We start from the raw sequence: 18,778 nt of genomic DNA on the forward strand, positions 1-18,778 counted from the left end.
TCCGCCAAATCATAGGACTCTAATATGGCAAGCATCATGACCCGCTAGATGCGGTAGTTCTCACCATCGAGTGTTTGATCTGAAGGAAGAGCCGGTAGGACGGGCACCTTCTGGTCCATGATCACTTGAAACTTTGTCTTGGGCTCAGAAGACATCTTCTCTTACAATGCTTGCACAAAACACAAAAAAGCAGCCCCCTGTGATTGTGAAAATACAGCCAGCTAGGGCTGAGATTCGCTCGTCCCATTCCTTCTTCACCGGTTGGAGGTGGTGAAAAGGTAGAATTTGCACTTGAAGGCCAAAAATGCAGCCTTCTTCCTTCTCTAACAGCAAAAACAGCAGCGGCTTCAGCAAATCTTATATTTTCTTGCATGCCCATGCTCACCTCAGCCTTGTTCTCATGTGCAGTCCACCTGCTCGCACTTGAACGCTGAAAACACAGCATTGTGTTGCGCTGAAAACTCCTCTTCAGATAGATCCACCCTAGGTCAATCCTTCAATGCTCTGATACCATGTCAGAGTGAAGCAATGCGAAAGCGAATGATCATGACAAAGAGTGAACAGAGAGAAAAGAGAGAGAGAAAGAGACTGAAACACAGAAAATTTGCAGTGAAGAATGCTGTATAAGGATGCAGAAATACATGGGTGCAGAGAAAATATTTGCATATGTCTCCACCTCCAGGATCTCGATCTCCGTCAGCCCCGAGAGCAATCTCCGCAATCAGCAGACTGAAATCTGTCAGAGACAATCTGTAGACTGACGGAAACTCAGCCTATTTATAGGTTGTAAATAATGTCAATAAATGATCAGGTTGGCAGCCAACTGATGCAGTTGGACGGTCTGACTGCTGCCACATGGCACTGCTGACGTGGCCGCGTGTGTCCAGGAAATGGCTCTCAACAGGAACAACATCTCTTCCCCTGTGTTTAGGAAATCAGCATGGCAGCTTTAGGGCACTGAAACCAGCCTTCTCTACTGCTGGTTTTATTCCTTTTCTTCTCCAATTTTAGCTTTCCCTCATCTACATTTGAGATCTGCTTTTCCTTCAAGATCTCAGCATTGGAACACTTTCTTGACCCTTTGTTGCTAAGAAAGTGAGATGTAGACAGTTTTGTTGTGGGGAATGCTTTGGAAAGTGAATTTTGGATAGTTTTGAGAAATGCCTTGGATTGTAATAAGATTGCTAAGTAGAGTGAAGGAGAAGACATTGGACAAGGATTGGAGCATTTGCCCCTCGGGTTTAGGCACCAAATTGCTGCTGGTGTGGCATATAAGTGGAATTAAGTTAGCTATTCAGCCTCACCGCTAGAAGTGGCCATTAGTATTTGTTGTTTGTTTACAATGTATGAGCATGAGACTATACTTGTTAAGTACGAGAGGTATGATATAGTAGTATGATAGAATATGGTATGGAATGGTATCTTAAGATTTTATAAGATACTATATGATATAATTATGAAAGAAAATTTAACCAAATTATTTTGGTCTATAGATGACAGAGCACATTTTTAAAGCCAAAATAGCAATGCCATTAGAGTATGTAAGATGAATACACGAGGGTAACAAGCCAAAATGTGTATGGCGTATGCTGCATGTGCAACATGTGCTACAATTTGCAAGTGTACAATTAACGACCTATACAGAGAGACCTTAGACATAGATTCAAGACTTATGCTTGTGGAGGTCACTTCTCTTCTTGGTGGGGGTTCTACTCACATCGACCATGACCACTTTTCCTTGCATAGAGGGAGGCTAGAGATCTGGGGCACCATGCGAGACCATGACACACAATAGTTGGTATGATGAGGAGTCTTGTGTGATGCAAGCATGACTATATAGACATGGTGATTCAACGGCTCATATGTATGAGTCATGCCACATCTTTAGATACCTGATCAAACAAAACTTTAAAAGAACCCTACCTAGGTCGAGTCTACATGGAAGCTTGGAAAAGATTCCTTGAGACCAATATGTGACACCCGTTACCTTACTAGATATTTTGTATTTACCATGTATCTAATTACCCCCCACTATTAGCCCTAAAGGCTTTGTCCATTGCTGCACCCTTCTTTTGTAAGGTCATCGTCAAGAGGGCTATTGATCAAGTACGAAATGGTAGAGCTCAGAACCATGATGGATTGGTGGGCATGCATCTCTCACATGTGAGATCTATTGGCTTTTTTGCTAGTGCACAGTCAATAGAGCTCTATGTGATGGGTTCCATCTAGTGTGGCCACCGATACAGTAGTAGTAACCCATAAGCCAAGGGACCCCGCATAGCCCAATGATAAACGATCATGATTGGTTATATATTGGCTAAGATTCTTGGTTCTACTCGAGCATGAGCTGAGTAGATGGGCTGAGAGCTTTGTCCGTATGCACCTACATTATACATGAGTAATCCCAGATCCTACTTAAGAGCCCTTTGCTTGATTTTAGACATGCAAATTGACACCTTGTTTGAATTGATGCAGCCAGTCTATGAGCACCTTGGATCTCTTGCCTTGTGACTCGAGCATACATGCAAATCATTATCATGATGATTGCTAGAATAGCCAGTACAATTGCCAGACTAGCCCATTCATTAAGTAAAGACAACAAGAAGATAGCAAAACAATGTGTCAGCAGTAGAAAGTCACCACATTAGGTAGCCTCCTCAATAATAGAACAACATCACTAGCATTGAAGACAATACCTCCATTTGCTTGGTCCACATCATCGGTGCTCTACTCAACATTGCCTTTGTAGATGGCAACTTGGCCAAGTTAGGTCAGCCTTAAAAGTTTTGCCAACATTCTTGCTAGGTTCAAGATAGTAGCCTTCCCAGCTTTCAACAATAAGAATTGAGTGAAACTTCGCAATTTGATCTCCACTCGTAGTTGCCACAAGGACATGAAATTTTAAGATGCTCTAATCTTGTCGATAACATTTGATTAAGATATTAATCAAATATGCAAGGTTGTTTAGTACATGTGATACACATGGTAGTTATTTCATGGTAATAGACCAAAGACCTTGAGGATGTAGTTGGTGCCAAAGGCGAAAGTTGTAATAAGTTATGCTTAACAGGTACTAGATGGTACCCAATGTCAGATTTTGACCTAGACAAATTTATTGGCCACCAATGTCGGTGGTGACATTAGAGATTAGGCATTAATTATTTAATTAATGCTAGTCTAAGGGCTAATAATTGCTTAGGGATACCTAAAAGACAAGTTGGCCTAGCCAATTTAATTACTAGTTGATGAAATTGATATTTTGAGCATTAGAATAATCATTAAATTAATTTTCAGAATTAATATTTTAGAAATTAATTTAATAATTTGGATAATGTTGGAAAATGGGATTAGAAGATTGCCATTTGGTAAAACTTGCCCATGCAAGTGAAAAAAAGGTTTTTAGGGACTAATGGTAGTTTATTCTAGTCATTATGAGAGAAAAGGAGGCCATTAGAGAGGAAGGAGATGTCGTTGATGCGATTTGCAGCTACCATGGACCAGTTCTACAGCAAATGATAGCAATCTGGAGCCCTCTAGGAGTTGGAGGTAGCAGCAACCCAAGGTCTTTCTGGTGGAGGTGATAGCATATAAGAGGGGGCAACAGTCTTTTTGGTGGTCCTAAGCTGTAGGTGACAGCTTCCATGGTTGTTTGAGCAAGGCAACAATAGTTTTTTAGCATTTCTTGTGATGAAACTCCGAAACTTCTCTCTCTATAGCATTCTCTATCATCCCCCAGCCATCTCTCAAGTTATCTCAGTATTTTTAAAAAATTTGAGCTATTAGAGGAATATATTTTAATCAATCTTTGCTGTAAATCTTAATTTATAGTAGAAATTAAGATTTCGACAGTTGCCTTGGGATGCGTGCTCATAATTGAGGACCTAGGACTTGAATTTCAACAGCTGAAATTGAGGAATTTTAGGGAGATTCAAGAGGTCAACTAGCCGATATCAGATTTGGGATTGAATTTGTCTTTCAAGGAGTATAGTGAAGGTCAATCCCCAAGCAAACCAAGGGGCAAATTGGTTCGGAGACTTGTTGGTTAGTTTTGATAGTAAGAGGTACTTGGATTGCAGAGGAGGTCAGAGGATTTGTATTGTACTTTATCTATTTGCAATAAAAGTTAAAGAAATATTGTGAGGGGCACTAGTTTTGGGGCCAACAAGCTGTCCAATGTCCAAGATTGTATGGTAAAAGTGTGCATTTTAGTTTTGTGAATTTGTCAATTGCTGTAACAAGTGCTTAATTGGGTTTCACCACTCTATTCGAGGAGGACGACTTGTTGCATGGTTTCATCGCTAGAATACTATCAGTTTCCTTGAATTCGTAGGCATGAGGCACTTGATTGAAGGTTAGGAGCTTTGGTCTAGTGCTGAAATTGTATTTAACTAAGCATTACAAGAAGAATATCTTCAAATAGTGAGATGGGATCAAGCAGGGATGATGTCTCTCGATTTGAAAATTCACAAAGTGTTGGGAAAAATGCAATGCTTGATCTTGGATAAGGCATGCAACATGGACAACAAGCTAATAGTGTTGGTTTAGACCAAAATGTGGATCCCTTGGCCTTTAGAAGCTGATGACTAACAAGAGCAAGAGGAATTGATGACCATTTTAAAGATCAGCTAAGGATAGCAGCTGAAATGGTTGTGCAATTGGTAAATGATTCTCAATTCACGTGCTTTTTGAACCCTTAAACGAGGGCAATAAAGGCAAGAAGAGGAAATAGTCTTTAAGAGCTTCAGGACAGCAAGACGCACCAAAGGAAGAGCCATTGTAGCAACATGATGTTCCAAATGTGGGTAGTGAGCATAAGCAAATGCTGCCAATGGAGCAATTGATGCATATGCAAGGTCAACTTGGAAGTGCTAATCCAATGCTTTTTGGACAGTATGGCATGCATGCAATGATGGGCTAGCCAGGATACTTTGGTGGTGGCAGTAGTTTCCATGCTATGGTGGGCTTGGAACTGCATATGGGGATGTATGGCACAACTCCTTATAGTATGTAGCAACCAATGCATGGTGTGCAAGGCCTAGTGTATCCGGGTATAGCTGGTAATATGCATAACCCCCTGTATAACAATATTGGCATGATGCTTGGGCACAAAGTGGCAAGTTTGGCAATGTATATATGCAGCCCACTTTGTTTAGGACTTATGGTGCTAATGCTAGTCATGCAAATGCTCCATATAGTATTGATCATGAGAAAAAATACAGCTAGTAATGCATGCAATGTATGGGAAAATGTATCTTGGTATGACTGATAGTATGCAACTTTCCATGCACAATCACATTGCAATGGTCCAAAGTATGCAAATAAGAATGTTTTCTAATGCAATGTTAAGTACACGTGAGGGGCTAGTCAACTGGATGCAATGTTACATATTAGTTTAGTTGGAATTGCAACAATGTAAAGGTATAAAGCATCGCAATGCTTAAGGGAAAGAAAGGCCTACCGCCTAGTAGAGGTTTTGAGGTAAGTAAAGCTAGAGGTAAAGTTTCCATATGCTTCTTGGTGAAGCGTCAACATTGTTTCATCAATAGATGCAAAGTGGATGGAAGAGGATGACTTGACAGACCATTCTCAATTGTTGCAACTTTACCAAGATACCTTTCAGTTAGAGCCGACTTTAGTTTGGGCTCAGTTAGGTTTAGCAAAGTAGGAGTCCAAAGCATTGCTTGATGCTCAAGGGGAAGATAGCACTTCCACTCTTCTAGTTGTGGATAGCTCTCGTATGTAGTGGATCTCTGATGTGTTCAGTATGAATCCAAGGTACTATGTTGACAGTATGTTTGCCATGAGGTCACTATTTAGTGTACTAGTCACTGTGAGATGTATGTAGATGAGCATGAGTTTCACCTGGGCATTGAAATTGTACTTTTGCATCAGTTTATGCTCAATTTGGCATGAGTTTTTGCCTTAGTTTTGAGATAAAAATTCTGATCAGTTTCAGCTCAGTTTGAGAATCGTTTATGGTCACTTTTGGGATAAGTTTCGCATTAGTTACTGATTAGTTTTTGCAATCAGTTTAGGGTCACATTTGCAATAGTTTGTGATTAGTTCTCAGATCAGCAAGTGATTAGTTTATGATCAAATTATGCTAAGTTTTTCAATGGTTTATAGCTGGCCCCATGGATAGCAGCATGTGAGTAAATACCATTGAGAGTTTCAGCCATGGTTTATACTGAAAATATGTTTCATTGTGGTTTTGAAGTCAGAACAATTGAGAAACATGAGTTATGGATGTATCCAATGGGTTTTCAGCAACAATTTTAGCTTGTTTTTGAGATTTATGTAATGTTTATGCCAACTGAAAATTTTCAGCAAGATTTGGGGCGTTGGTATGGTTAGACAACAATGACTAATGTTGTGACTGTGATGCCTTATGGAAATTTCAGTGCAGTATGATTTTCTTTGATACGATGTAGTACAATCGAGGACGATTGCAAGGATTTCAAGGGGGAGGTCTATCATGGGGACATGGAATTTTAAGATGCTCTAATCTTACCAATAACATTTGATTAAGATATTAATCAAATGTGCAAGGTTGTTTAGCACATGTGATACACATGGCAGTCATTCCATAGTAATAGGCTAAAGACCCCGAGGATGTAGTTAGTGCTAAAGGTAAAAGTTGTAGTAAGTTATGCCTGAAAGATACTAGGTGGTACTTGGTGTTAGATTTTGGCCTAGATTAATTTATCGGCCACCAATGTCAGTGGCGACATTAGAGATTGGGTATTAATTAATTAATTAATACTAGTCTAAGGGCTAATAACTACTCAAGGATACTTGGAAGACAAATTGGCTTAGCCAATTTCATTATTGGTTGGTGAAATTGATATTTTGAGCATTAGAATAATCATTAAATTAATTTTCAGAATTAATATTCTGAAAATTAATTTAATAAGTTGTATAATGTTGGAAAATGGGATTAGAAGGTTATCGCTTAGCAAAAGTTGTCCATGCACTAAGGGGCTAGTGGAAGTCTATTCTAGCCATTGTGAGAGAGGAGGCTGTTGGAGAGCAAAAAGATGTTGCTTATGTGATTTCAGCCACCATGGATGAGTCCTACAGCAAGTGGTCTTTGATGTTGTCTTTGACCAATTTTGAAAATTCAAAAGGCCACTTCAGTTTGCCAACCTTTAAAAATGATAGCTAGCATTTGAGTCCAATTTTATGAAGCATTTGTATTGACAAGTTTCTTGCATAGTCCCTATGCAATCCCACACTATTTCTCTCATAAACATAGGAATTGTTGGCCTAATTTTATGAAGCATTTGCATTGACAAGTGTCTTGTATAGTCCCTATGCAATCCCATACTATTCCTCTCATAAAAAGGGATTTCTTGCGATGAGACTACGAGAAAATATTTTTTTCTGCAACAAAGTTATCTAGAAAGTGCACGAGGTTTGAGATCTTAGAGAAGGGAGGATCTCAGCTTGTTGTTCTGTAATAAGTAGTTTTGAAGATATTGAGATTAAATATAGTAGTATATTTAGTTGTAAATGGAGCTATAGAGGTGCCCAATGGATTTCTCATACCAAACGGAGAAGATTGGTTATCCTCCTTATTTCATACATGAGTTGATGTTTCATGGCTAAAAATCACAAATTTTTGTAGCAAAAAAGAACAGAATGATTGTCTCCAAACTAAGGTTGCTAGAGAGAGAGAGAGAGAGAGAGAGAGAGAGAGAGAGAGAGAGAGAGAGAGAGAGAGAGATTCCAAATATCTAAGATTAGTTTTTTGAATGAGTAACTAGTTGTTGCTTAATTAGATCTCATTTTTGATTAAGGGCTAATTAATGCTTGGGTCCTTAGTTTTAAGTGAGCTGCTGATTAGACCATACTTAAGCTTTGGGCCTTGTTATATCCTAGGACATTCGGATAGGCACTAGTAGCATTTGTTAGAGTGGTTATGATTTATAAAGTGACTTAGTGTATATGTATTGAGTACACTTCGGGGTTAGGGCAACAAAGTTCTATTCATAGGACTCAAAGCCATATTGTGTACACATGATTTTGTGATCACCACTCTTGGACTCTTGGTCCATTGGCCGACACATTTGTACATCAGGATGGTGTGGGTTGGTGGTATGGGCTGTCGACCCTTGGGATGTGGTTGTGACTTGGAGTATTGCTAGCTCCTAGGCTCCGAGGGTGAGCCTATTTGGCTCTATGGCTAGGAGGCAAGTTTGATGTCTAGTCCGTTATATTCTTGAATATGGCTTGTGTTGTGTCTCATATGCAAGTTGCATCCTAAGGGGACGTTTCATTGGTGGAAAAACCGTCTAGAGGTGGAGGCTACTCGGGAGTTGGTACATTCATTGAAGAGTCATTTTTTCCACTTTGTTCTTGAGTATATTGCAAAGGACAACAATCATTCTCAAGGGGGGAAGCGTTACGTTCTTGGACATCTAGATGGGTGAGTAGCATTGGTCCAGTGGTTATGAAGTGACTTAGTGCATATGCACCAAGTAGACTTCAAGGTTAAGGTAGCCGAGTCCTATTTATAGGACAAAGATCGAGACAGTGGGTGTTCCTTAGTTGTGGAGAGACAGAGAGTGTGGGAGAGAGAGCAGAGCAGAGAGTGTGCACGTTTTTAGGTACAATGATGAGTGAGTACCTTTAGGTTTTTAGATAGATATATATGTGTAAGTACAAGTGCTAAGGGTGTGTTCACTCTTGAGCACATTTAAAGGCACGAGGTCTTTATTCCCAACAACCTCCCACCTAAAGGCAATGTATCTTAAGAGGAGAAAAGAATCAGCTACATCAGATGTAGGGCTGTCCTCTACACTGAGTTTCATACATGGAGGCAATGGAACCCTAATCGTTTTCCCCCCCTCCATATTGAAACGCTACAAAACCTTGGAGATATACTCCTGCTGAGATAGATAGAGTAAGCCTTTTGATCTATCTGTGAGTATTTGCATACCAAGAATGTGATTTGCATCACCAAGATCCTTCATGCCAAAGCTGCCATGAAACTTTGCTTTAGTGATTCCAAGGCATGAGTATCCCTGCCAGCAATCAGCATGTCATCAACATACAAAACCAAGATAATCAGGCTGCCATCTGCTGCCTTCTCGGTGTACAAGCAGTGATCCACTTGATTTCTATGAAAGCCTTGAGATTGTATGAATGCATCAAACTTATGATATCATTCTCTTGGTGCTTGTTTCAGCCCATACAAACTCCTTTTGAGTTTACATACCATCTTCTCTTTTCCTTGTTCAACAAACCTTTCAGGCTGCTGCATATATATGTCTTCATGCAGATCACCATGTAAAAATGTAGTCTTCACATCCATCTGTATGAGTTCTATATCTTCAACTACAACCAAGTCCAGAATGGTTCTCAATGTAGTCATCTTGACTATAGGAGAGAAAATCTCATCAAAATCAATTCCATGCTCCTGCTTGTTGCTTTGTACTTTGGTGAGAAACTAGAAGTGACCATCTTGTAAACCCATTTGCATGGAAGTGTTTTCTGCCCTTTAGGCAATTGCACCAAGTCCCAAGTGCCATTTTTCTCAAGAGATTCCATCTTTGACAACATGGCTTTATACCATTTCTTGTTGTCCTGTCTGTCCATTGCTTCCTTGAAGCAAGACGGTTCACCACAATCTGTCAACATGACATAATCAGCCACATAATTTGCACCAGGAACAAATCTGTCAGGTTGTCTAGTAGCCCTAGACGATCTCTTAACCCAATGATCATTGTTTGTTGGTTGTTCTTGCAAATTTCCATTTTCAGCATGCTGTCTTGGTATTTCAGTCTGCAAATCAGCATTAACAGCTTGCTGTCCTGGCTGTTCCTGCACATGTAGTGGCTCATTATCATGGGCAATAGTTGGCTGATCATTTCTAGCATCATTTTCTGCATTTACAGGTTCATTTACAGCAGGTATTTGCTGCTATACAACGGGCACATTTTGCTGTCCGAAAGGTATTTCTTCCTGGAATACAACCCTACGGACCTTCTCAGTCTTTTTGGGTTGTTTATGCATGTGATCTTCTCGGAAGATAACGTCATTGCTGCGTACTACTTTCCTTTTCTTGGGATCCCACAATCTATACCCCATTTCACCCTCATCACCATATCCTAGGAAAATGCATTTATAGGACTTTGGCTCAAGTTTGCTGCATTTTTCCTTACGAATGTGCACAAAAGCCTTGCAGCCAAACACTTTCAGGTGAGCATATGAAGGTGGCTTGTCCGACCACGCTTCTTGGAGAACTCCCCCTCCCAAAAAAAAAGATCTGACCGATTAATTAAGTGAACGGTTGTCATAATAGCCTCTGCCCAAAAACCATGGGGTAATGCAACATGAGACAGTATCGTATGGACCTTATCCTGTATGGTCCGATTCATACGCTCTACAACTCCATTTTGGGGTGGATTATGAGGGACAATGAGCTCCCTCTTTATCCCTTTGCTGTCACTATATGCCTGAAAGACCTTGGACACATATTCCCCACCATTGTCATAGCGAAGACATTTAAGTGTCTTATCAGTCTGATTTTCAGCCAATGCCAAGAATTTTTTAAACTTGTCAAGCACTTCATTCTTGCTACGAATAGGATAAACCCATACCTTTCGTGTAACATCATCGACAAAGGTGACAAAATATTTCTTTCCTCCTAAAGATAATCCTGGCATCTGACATACATCTGAATGTACTAACTCCAAAGGAGAAGATTTCAAAGAAAGAGACTTTTTATGAGACGTCTGTGTATGTTTGCTATAAATACAATGATCACAATGCTCAAAATCAGCATAACAAAGACAAGGCAAGTAACCCAAATGAGAAAACACTTTCATTCCTGTTTGACTCATGTGTTCCAACCGGCCATGCCACAAAGAAACACTTCGCTGCTTGGTCACGGCAATAGCATGGTCACACACACACTAGATACATGAAGTAGATATAAAGTATCACTCTTGCACCCTTTGGCAATCACTCTAGATTCCTTACAGATCTTCCATTTTCCATCACCAAAGGTAATATGAAAACCATAATCATCTAGCTGCCCTGTGCTAATCTAGCTCTTCTTGAGCTGAGGTACATGCCGTACATGCTGAAGTGTGAAGACAGAGCCATACTGAAACTGCAACTGCACACTGCCAATACTTGCAATGTCACATGCATAGTTGTCTCCAAGATGGACAATACCATGTTGACCCCCTGTATAGGCAGAGAACCACTCACGATGAGGAGTGACATGAAAGGAAGCACCTGAATCGAGAATCCAGGTATGAATGTCATCATCTGTATTTGCAAGTAAAGCATGTGCACCAAAGTGCGAAGAGACAAAGAGTATGTCACTCCCACTATCACTGTCATGAGTGACTACATTCACCTCTTCAATTTTTACACTACGCTTCTTGGGTTGATTGTCCTTCTTCTCTTCTTTGCTATCATCTATCTTCTTGCCCTTTCCTTTCTCTTTCTTCCATTTGTAGTAGTCACGTTTAAAGTGATTCTTCTTGCCACAATGATGGCATTCAACATCTTTGCCATGTGATTTACTGTGTCCCTTGCTATCATATTTGCCTTTTTGCTGCGATATGCGCCTAGTATGCAAAGCACTAGAAGACTTACTAGATGCATTGTTTTGCCAATTCATTTCTTCCATGAGTAGAGCACTCTCTACATCAACATACAAAAGGATCACATTAGAATTGCTCATAGCAATTCTGAATGTATCCCAACTCTTTGGTAGAGTGCAAAGCAAGAATGTAGCCTTAAATTCCTCATCAATCATGCAAAGCAAGAATGTAGCCTTAAATTCCTCATCAATCATGAACTTCAGGGCAACTAGTTGGCTGAAAATGGAGTTAAACTCACTCAAGCGAGTAGACATTGCCGTACCCTCTTTCATACGCAAATCCATAAGCTTTTTCGGCCAATACACTTTGCTTGCAGCACTCTTCTATGTATACAGTTCTTCTAGTCTAGTCCAAATAGCATATGCAGAATCCAAACCTTCAATGAACAACAAAGCATTAGAAATCGATAGCTCGATGGTTGAGCGTGCAAGCTCATTTAATTCATCCCAATCGTCCTGTTCCATATTTGCGGGCTTTGTCCCTTGTGTTTTGATTGGCTTTGCTTGCTTCTTTTGCAATAGGATATTGTAGCACTGTTTTTGCCAAACTGCAAAGTTATGTGCTCCTTCAAGCTTCTTTATGTGCATTAGATTACTGCTATCATTACTGCCAGCCATGATTCTCAGCCCAAATGTGACAAAAAAATCAACAAATGTAGGCCCAAAACTGTCACCCAAGTGACCAAGGTACAAACAAGTACCAACCAGCAATAAATGATCACGTAGAAGCACAGATTTCAGATCTGTAATTAAATTTTCAGAAGCACCAAACCATGTGCTACAGCATTCCACAACTGATTACAGCTGTTCCAAGGGCATACTCATCACATTACATGAGAAATCCCAATTTTTAGCTGCAATTTCTATTGTACATGTACCCATGGGCATAAAATTTGACACGCACGGTCAAAAGCCCCAAAATTTTGTGCTCAAAAGCATCGACCACACATCTGCATTTTCTCTGTCATGCATAGGACAAGCCAATTTTGCCAAAATAGAGCAATTTCAGCAAAACCCCCAAATTTTACCAAGTGTTGATGTCCAAATTGCGTAGAATTTAACCTACATGTACATAAAATGACCAAATGTTGCACATATTTTGTTTGCCCAAACAGCAAAAGCCCCAAATTGCACGGGGTCCAATGTGCATCAATGTCGAGAAATTGGGTAAATTTCAGCCCAATTTGTGCATGTACATGAAAAAGCCCCAAATGTCGGGGACACAATGTCACAAATTCCTGCAATTTCTAAGACAAATTTGTTTGTCTTGCATCACATTCCTCAAATCTAGGAAAAGCCCCAAGTTTTTGGGCCTAAATCTGCCCAAAATCCTGACTGTGCTTACATGCACCAACGCCCGTCAGTGAACAAAGGTCTTATTTGCAGGGAACCTTTGAAAAAATTTAAAATTTTTGCAAAGGAAAAAATGACGAATCTTCCCCATTTACAGTCGCCAGCCCGTCACCTGATCGCGTGACCCGAGTTTGACCAGAAATGATGTTGCAGCCCGTCGCCTGATCGTGTGAACTCTTCCCCATTTACAGTTGCCAGCCCGTCACCTGATCGCGTGACCCGAGTCTGACCAGAAATGACATTGCAGCCCGTCGCGTGATTGCGTGAACTGCGTCTGACTAGGAATAACGTCGCAGCCCGTCTCGCTGCAACCGACTGCCATCTGCTGCTGTCCACTGCCTGCACGTCACGTCTGCTGCTGCTCACTGCCCGCCAGGTCAACACCTGCTGTCTCCTAGTTAAGAAACGACCTGTTGGGGTTTTTGGACTGTCGACTAACAGTGCAGCACACACAGTGCTTGAGATCAGTGGTGACCTGATGATTTCGCGCAAGCGAAACACTAGAAATGCCTCGCACGGACTCTGGGGAGCACGAACGCCTCAACCGTAGCTTTGATACTAGTTTATAGTGACGGGTTAGGCATGAAGATCAAGATAGTGGGTGTTCCTTAGTCGCGGAGACATAGAGAGTGAGAGAGAGAGAGCAAAGTAGAGTGTGTGCACGTTTTTAGGTACAATGACGAGTGAGTACCTTTAGGTTTTTAGATAGATATATATGTATAAGTACAAGTGCTAAGGGTGTGTTCACACTTGAGCACATTTAAAGGCACGGGGCCTTTATTCCCAACACTTACTAGGCGAAACTCTCAATGTAATCAATTCTAAGGTGCAAACATTCAATTTAATGAAAGTTTTACATTGCAACTTGTTCCTTTTGCCATGTCCTTGTATCACATAGCTTGTACATGTCCAATAGTGTCAAATCCTTCACTACCAGTGCAGTGGTTATTGTGCCTTGAGCTAGGGGTTACTAGGATCAGCATTCATTTTGATTTAATCATTAAGTCCATTTCTCATTCTAGTGACAGATCTCAATGTAGGAGTTGTAGAAACCATGCTAGCATGAAGCTTTTGCAGCACTAGGTGCACTTGAGAGGTAGTACACATATATGCAATTTGTTTTATGAGCCACACAAAACTATGGTTTTTTGATACATTGGTCACACCAACACTTCTTGGTGTGTAGATGTATGAGCCTAGGCTTCTCCACATGAGGATAGAGCCACTTGCATGACAGGAGGCTGGAGGGGATTTGAATGACAGATGGCAGTCCACAAAGAGACATTGTAAGATGAGATGCTGAGAGGACTTGGGAGCCTCACACAGTGGCTATGTATGAAGATAGCACAATCTCAAACATATTTATTGCGCTTTTCTTAGGATTGATTCAGTATGCACCCAGCATACGCGGAGACACACCTCTCACTATTGTAATCTTAGAGGATTCACATTTTGATTTAGCTATGAGGATGCATAAAGTTAAGTTTAGCCATCAGGATGCAAAAAAACATTGTCTATGATTTGTATTCAAATGAATTTCTTACTTGCACCCCCTTTTTGGACTTATGTTAAATTATTGCATAGTCTTTAGTGTACAGGACAGCAGTTTTGACATGATAAAAACATGGTTTTTTACTCTTCCAGTCATCTCAATCTCAAAAACAGTTTACAGAGGATTTCGACTTCACAGCGATGAATGAAAAGTTCAATAAAGATGAAGTATGGGGGGAGCTGGGCAAAGGTGATCTCAGGGACAAGGGTGATGGTGAAGAGAGTGTGACTGAAGATTACCATGAGGAGGAAGATCTGCCCAGGATGGTAATGTGTTGCAGTGCTATTTTCTCTGGACTGTATGCATGTTTACTAGTGTTCAGTTCTCTTACACATCTAAACAATTTGTTTACATGTTTGACATATGGAGGTAATGACCTCTGCTTGGACTTGGAACTATGCAGTTGTACATATGACAGTTCCATTCCATGAGCTAGTTTTGATTTTGGTAATAATTGTGTGTATTACTTGCAGCCTGTTTATGTCAAGGACGACTTCTTTGATTCCCTTTCATGTGACGCCCTTGGTAGAGGGGGGCAAGGTGAAAGGACCAAGTTTTCGGAGCAAAGAAAAATAGACACCGAGGTAAGCTGTGTGAATTTGCCTTTGAAAACATAAATTCTATACTGCCATCTGTTGACACTTCGTTGTGGGCAGACCTTTGGCAGTTTCTCTTTAAGATCTCGGAGTGGTCGTGGAGGGCGCAGTGGTTATCGAGGTGGTTATAGAGGTGGTTATCACGGAGGCAGGGGAGCTGGCAATGGTGGTAGAGGAAGAAGCTTCCCAAGGAATGCTACATACTAGCTACAGCCTACACTGGCTATTGTTTTGAGTTTGTTACCTTCCTGCATTCTTAAATGGGCATCCCTCTGGATTTAGCATGATAGCTAGTTTTTTCAATGGTTTTCTGAATCAGATATTTGAGATGAAGCCTCATGAGAGGTCTAGAATGTACCCCATCGAAAATGTTAAAGTCGCAGTATCGATGATTGCAAAAGCTGTTCACAGGACTTCTCTCTGTTCAGCATTTTGAAGTCAAGTAGTGCTGTCTAGAACACCAAGGGTTCTCAGGGTTAAGCTTCCTGGTGGTACATGGCTCCAGTTTGTAACGCTCAGTTTCATACATTTGTTCATGTCTCTATGTTGGGAGGTGGAAAGAACGATTAGTAGTTTCAGGCAATTATGTCATGGTGTTATTTCACTTACAACATTGCTGATGCAAGACCTTAAAAATTTTGATGCAATGATTGAAAATCAATCCAAACTTTTACTTTTATATTACTAAGTTACAAGCTTGCAGCTGGATTTTGCATGGTTGCATACTTTCACCTATATTTTATCTTTGTCAGGAGGCACATTTTTCTTTGATGGATTTTGGTTTTTAATCCTTTTTTTCTTCGATCATGCCATAGTGCAGCTCCTTTAATCGTCAACTTAATTTGAAAGCGCTTGAGCAGCATACCACTGCCTGGGTTACAGTGGTTCAGCTGCTGCAGTTTTGAAGAGGTGGACAGCAGAGACTCTCTGGTTAATTCGGATTAGTTGATGCTGCAAGCAACATAATGGGGATATGAAAAGGTGCTCTGTGAAGGGTACAGTAACTGTGGCTTGCTTTTTGCCAGTACATATTTCTACCCTCCTGCCAGAAGTATGATGTTGTAATGTTATGCTCTAAAAGTTCAATTCTTTCACATCTGTTTATTCAAGGAACTTGTGAAGGCAATCTTTATGATTTACATGAACTGCTCTTAATTCTCTAATTATTCCAAGTCTGCTTTTATTTACTGCCACTTTTGCTTTTAAAGGGTCTTAATAAGGTTGGTGTTTATTCACCCCATTCAAACATGTATTGTCGTCATCTAAATGCAGAGCATGAGCATTTTTGGTATGCTTGGATCATTTGGGTTTAAAGGAAAGATGCGCAACAAAAAAGTGAAGTGGTGAATTTTGTCAGGAGTGTGATTACGTTTTCTTATGTTTTTCTTTCTCCTTTTTCTTTAAAGGGGGCAAACAAGTGTATATTAGATATATAACAAAAGGGCATTGTAAGCCTTAATTGCCAATCAACATGGCTTGAGAAAGAAGTCTTTTAAGATGACCACTGCTCTGAAGCATTCAACATATTCAAACTCTTTCAATTGATTGAATTTATGGCCATTGAATTCTTGTAGTGATATCTAGATTACTTCTGGAAATCTAGATAGAGCATCAAAGTGATGTCTTGATCACAAACCATGGTGACATTCTTGGAATCATTGTGGCACTTTTAGAAAAAAAATTGAGGAAATTTGAACTCTAAACAAGAAGACTCTCTTTTCCTAATCCCTTCAATTCTCGACATGAGCTAAACAAATGTCAAATATAATGGTGCTAGTTGTATGCATGTGCTAGTTGTATGCATGGGGCGGGGGGTGGACAAGCACAAAATAATTCATTTTTGTGATCTGCTAGTTGTATGCATGTGATGTGATGACAATGTGTGTTTATAGGATGTATGTTTTTTGTTTAGAAAAGGTGCGTGTATGATGTGGGACCATTAGGCAGGAGGGTTGATTTCGTATGACAATAAGGGGAAGAAACAAATATGATTAACATGGTGAACTTTCTATTAATAGAAATGTTGTTGAACATGCATAAGTAATTATAAGACGCATGTTTTTTGTTTGGACAAGTACATATGATGGTGGCTCATTAGGTAGGAGAGAGTTGATTTTAAGTGAGAACAAGGGAGGGGGGTGGACAAGCACAAAATAATTCATTTTTGTGATCTGCTAGTTGTATGCATGTGATGTGATGACAATGTGTGTTTATAGGATGTATGTTTTTTGTTTAGAAAAGGTGCGTGTATGATGTGGGACCATTAGGCAGGAGGGTTGATTTCGTATGACAATAAGGGGAAGAAACAAATATGATTAACATGAACTTTCTATTAATAGAAATGTTGTTGAACATGCATAAGTAATTATAAGACGCATGTTTTTTGTTTGGACAAGTACGTATGATGGTGGCTCATTAGGTAGGAGAGAGTTGATTTTAAGTGAGAACAAGGGAAAGAAACAAAGATAATTGACATGGGGAACTTTCTAGTAATAAAAAGATTGAAGTTTTAACAACAAAAAAAACCACTAGTTCCCTTGTCAATTACTTCGGAGGCATGGGATGGTGGACATGAGGGATTCTTTTTTGGGATGTGATGGTGGATGTGCTTCTTGTTTTGGCATTCCCTTTAGTAGACATATTTGGAATATGTTATGTATTCCCATAGGATCAGATTGGCATCCCTTGTCATGATATTTCCTGATGAAGAGGATATTTAAAGTCTCTACTCTTAGGTGTGCACACTTAACTAATTCTCCTAACAAAGGGGGATGGGATAGGGGATGGCTATGAAGAGATTATGGCAGGAGAGCGAGCGTCATTCATTGTGAAGAAGGTGAGATGATATTACATTGCTTGGAGCCTCTTAAATAGGTGTTACCTAGTACATTGTACTTGGATACCTTTGTTTGACAACTTATCATCCATATCCATATATGTACATTCTTATCCTCACACACACACATGATATTTTACATTGGTCTTTATAAATTTCTAAGGTACCATATGCATATGTGCATGCACACTTGTGTGCTTTGCAAACAATTTTTTTAATATTTCCATTGATGCCTTATTTTGACTACTATGAACTGGTCAAGTGATTCCAACGATGGTATAATCTGTATCCCTATCTAAGTGCTTTGCTATTTCTGGATGATGGTTGATTGTTCTCTATTTTCTTTTAGTTAGTATTTTTTTGTTCTTGTTGATTTCTCTTTTAGTTAGATGTATTCGTGTTGGTACTTTGCTATGATGTTTTCTTGCTTTGTTTTCATAGTTAGCCTTCTTTTTGTTGGTTCTTGACTCCTTAGTCTCCTTGTCTTCTGAGCTTTGTTGGTCTTGGTCTTTACATTGGTCTTCTTGTTCTTTAGTTTTGTGTTTGCTTCTTTGTAGTGATGACATACATCATTCCTTTTTGCTTGATGAAATTTTATCTTTAAATCATGAATTTGGAATATATTTTAAGATAGGATGCCATGGCTTTAATATTTTATTGCCAGACGTGAATGATAAGGATAATACATGTTTTATTGGATTCCTCTATAGCTTTGGAATGGACAAGTTGCCTTAGCTCATGACTTACAATTTTTGTGTTCATATGAAAGTGCATCATTGTCATGGAGTGGATTCGATGGAGTTGCCCATTGGGTCTATATT

At 39.8% G+C, this 18,778-nt stretch overlaps 1 protein-coding gene across 1 annotated transcript in view; it reads left to right on the plus strand.

The window, feature by feature from the left end:
* Window positions 1-15,805, plus strand: part of LOC148040658 (protein decapping 5-like) — a 33,649-nt gene extending 17,844 nt beyond the window's left edge. Inside the window, exons 6-8 of the mRNA XM_087701686.1 lie at window positions 14,618-14,791; window positions 14,999-15,109; window positions 15,182-15,805. Coding sequence (XP_087557812.1) covers window positions 14,618-14,791; window positions 14,999-15,109; window positions 15,182-15,328 — 432 coding nt within the window. The 3' untranslated portion in view covers window positions 15,329-15,805. The remainder of the gene's footprint in view (window positions 1-14,617; window positions 14,792-14,998; window positions 15,110-15,181) is intronic.
* Window positions 15,806-18,778: the final 2,973 nt, after the last annotated feature.

The sequence above is a fragment of the Lygodium microphyllum genome, chromosome 2, assembly GCF_053477565.2.
Source record: "Lygodium microphyllum isolate KBCC chromosome 2, Lygodium_microphyllum_v1.1.10, whole genome shotgun sequence".
Classification (NCBI taxonomy): domain Eukaryota; kingdom Viridiplantae; phylum Streptophyta; class Polypodiopsida; order Schizaeales; family Lygodiaceae; genus Lygodium; species Lygodium microphyllum.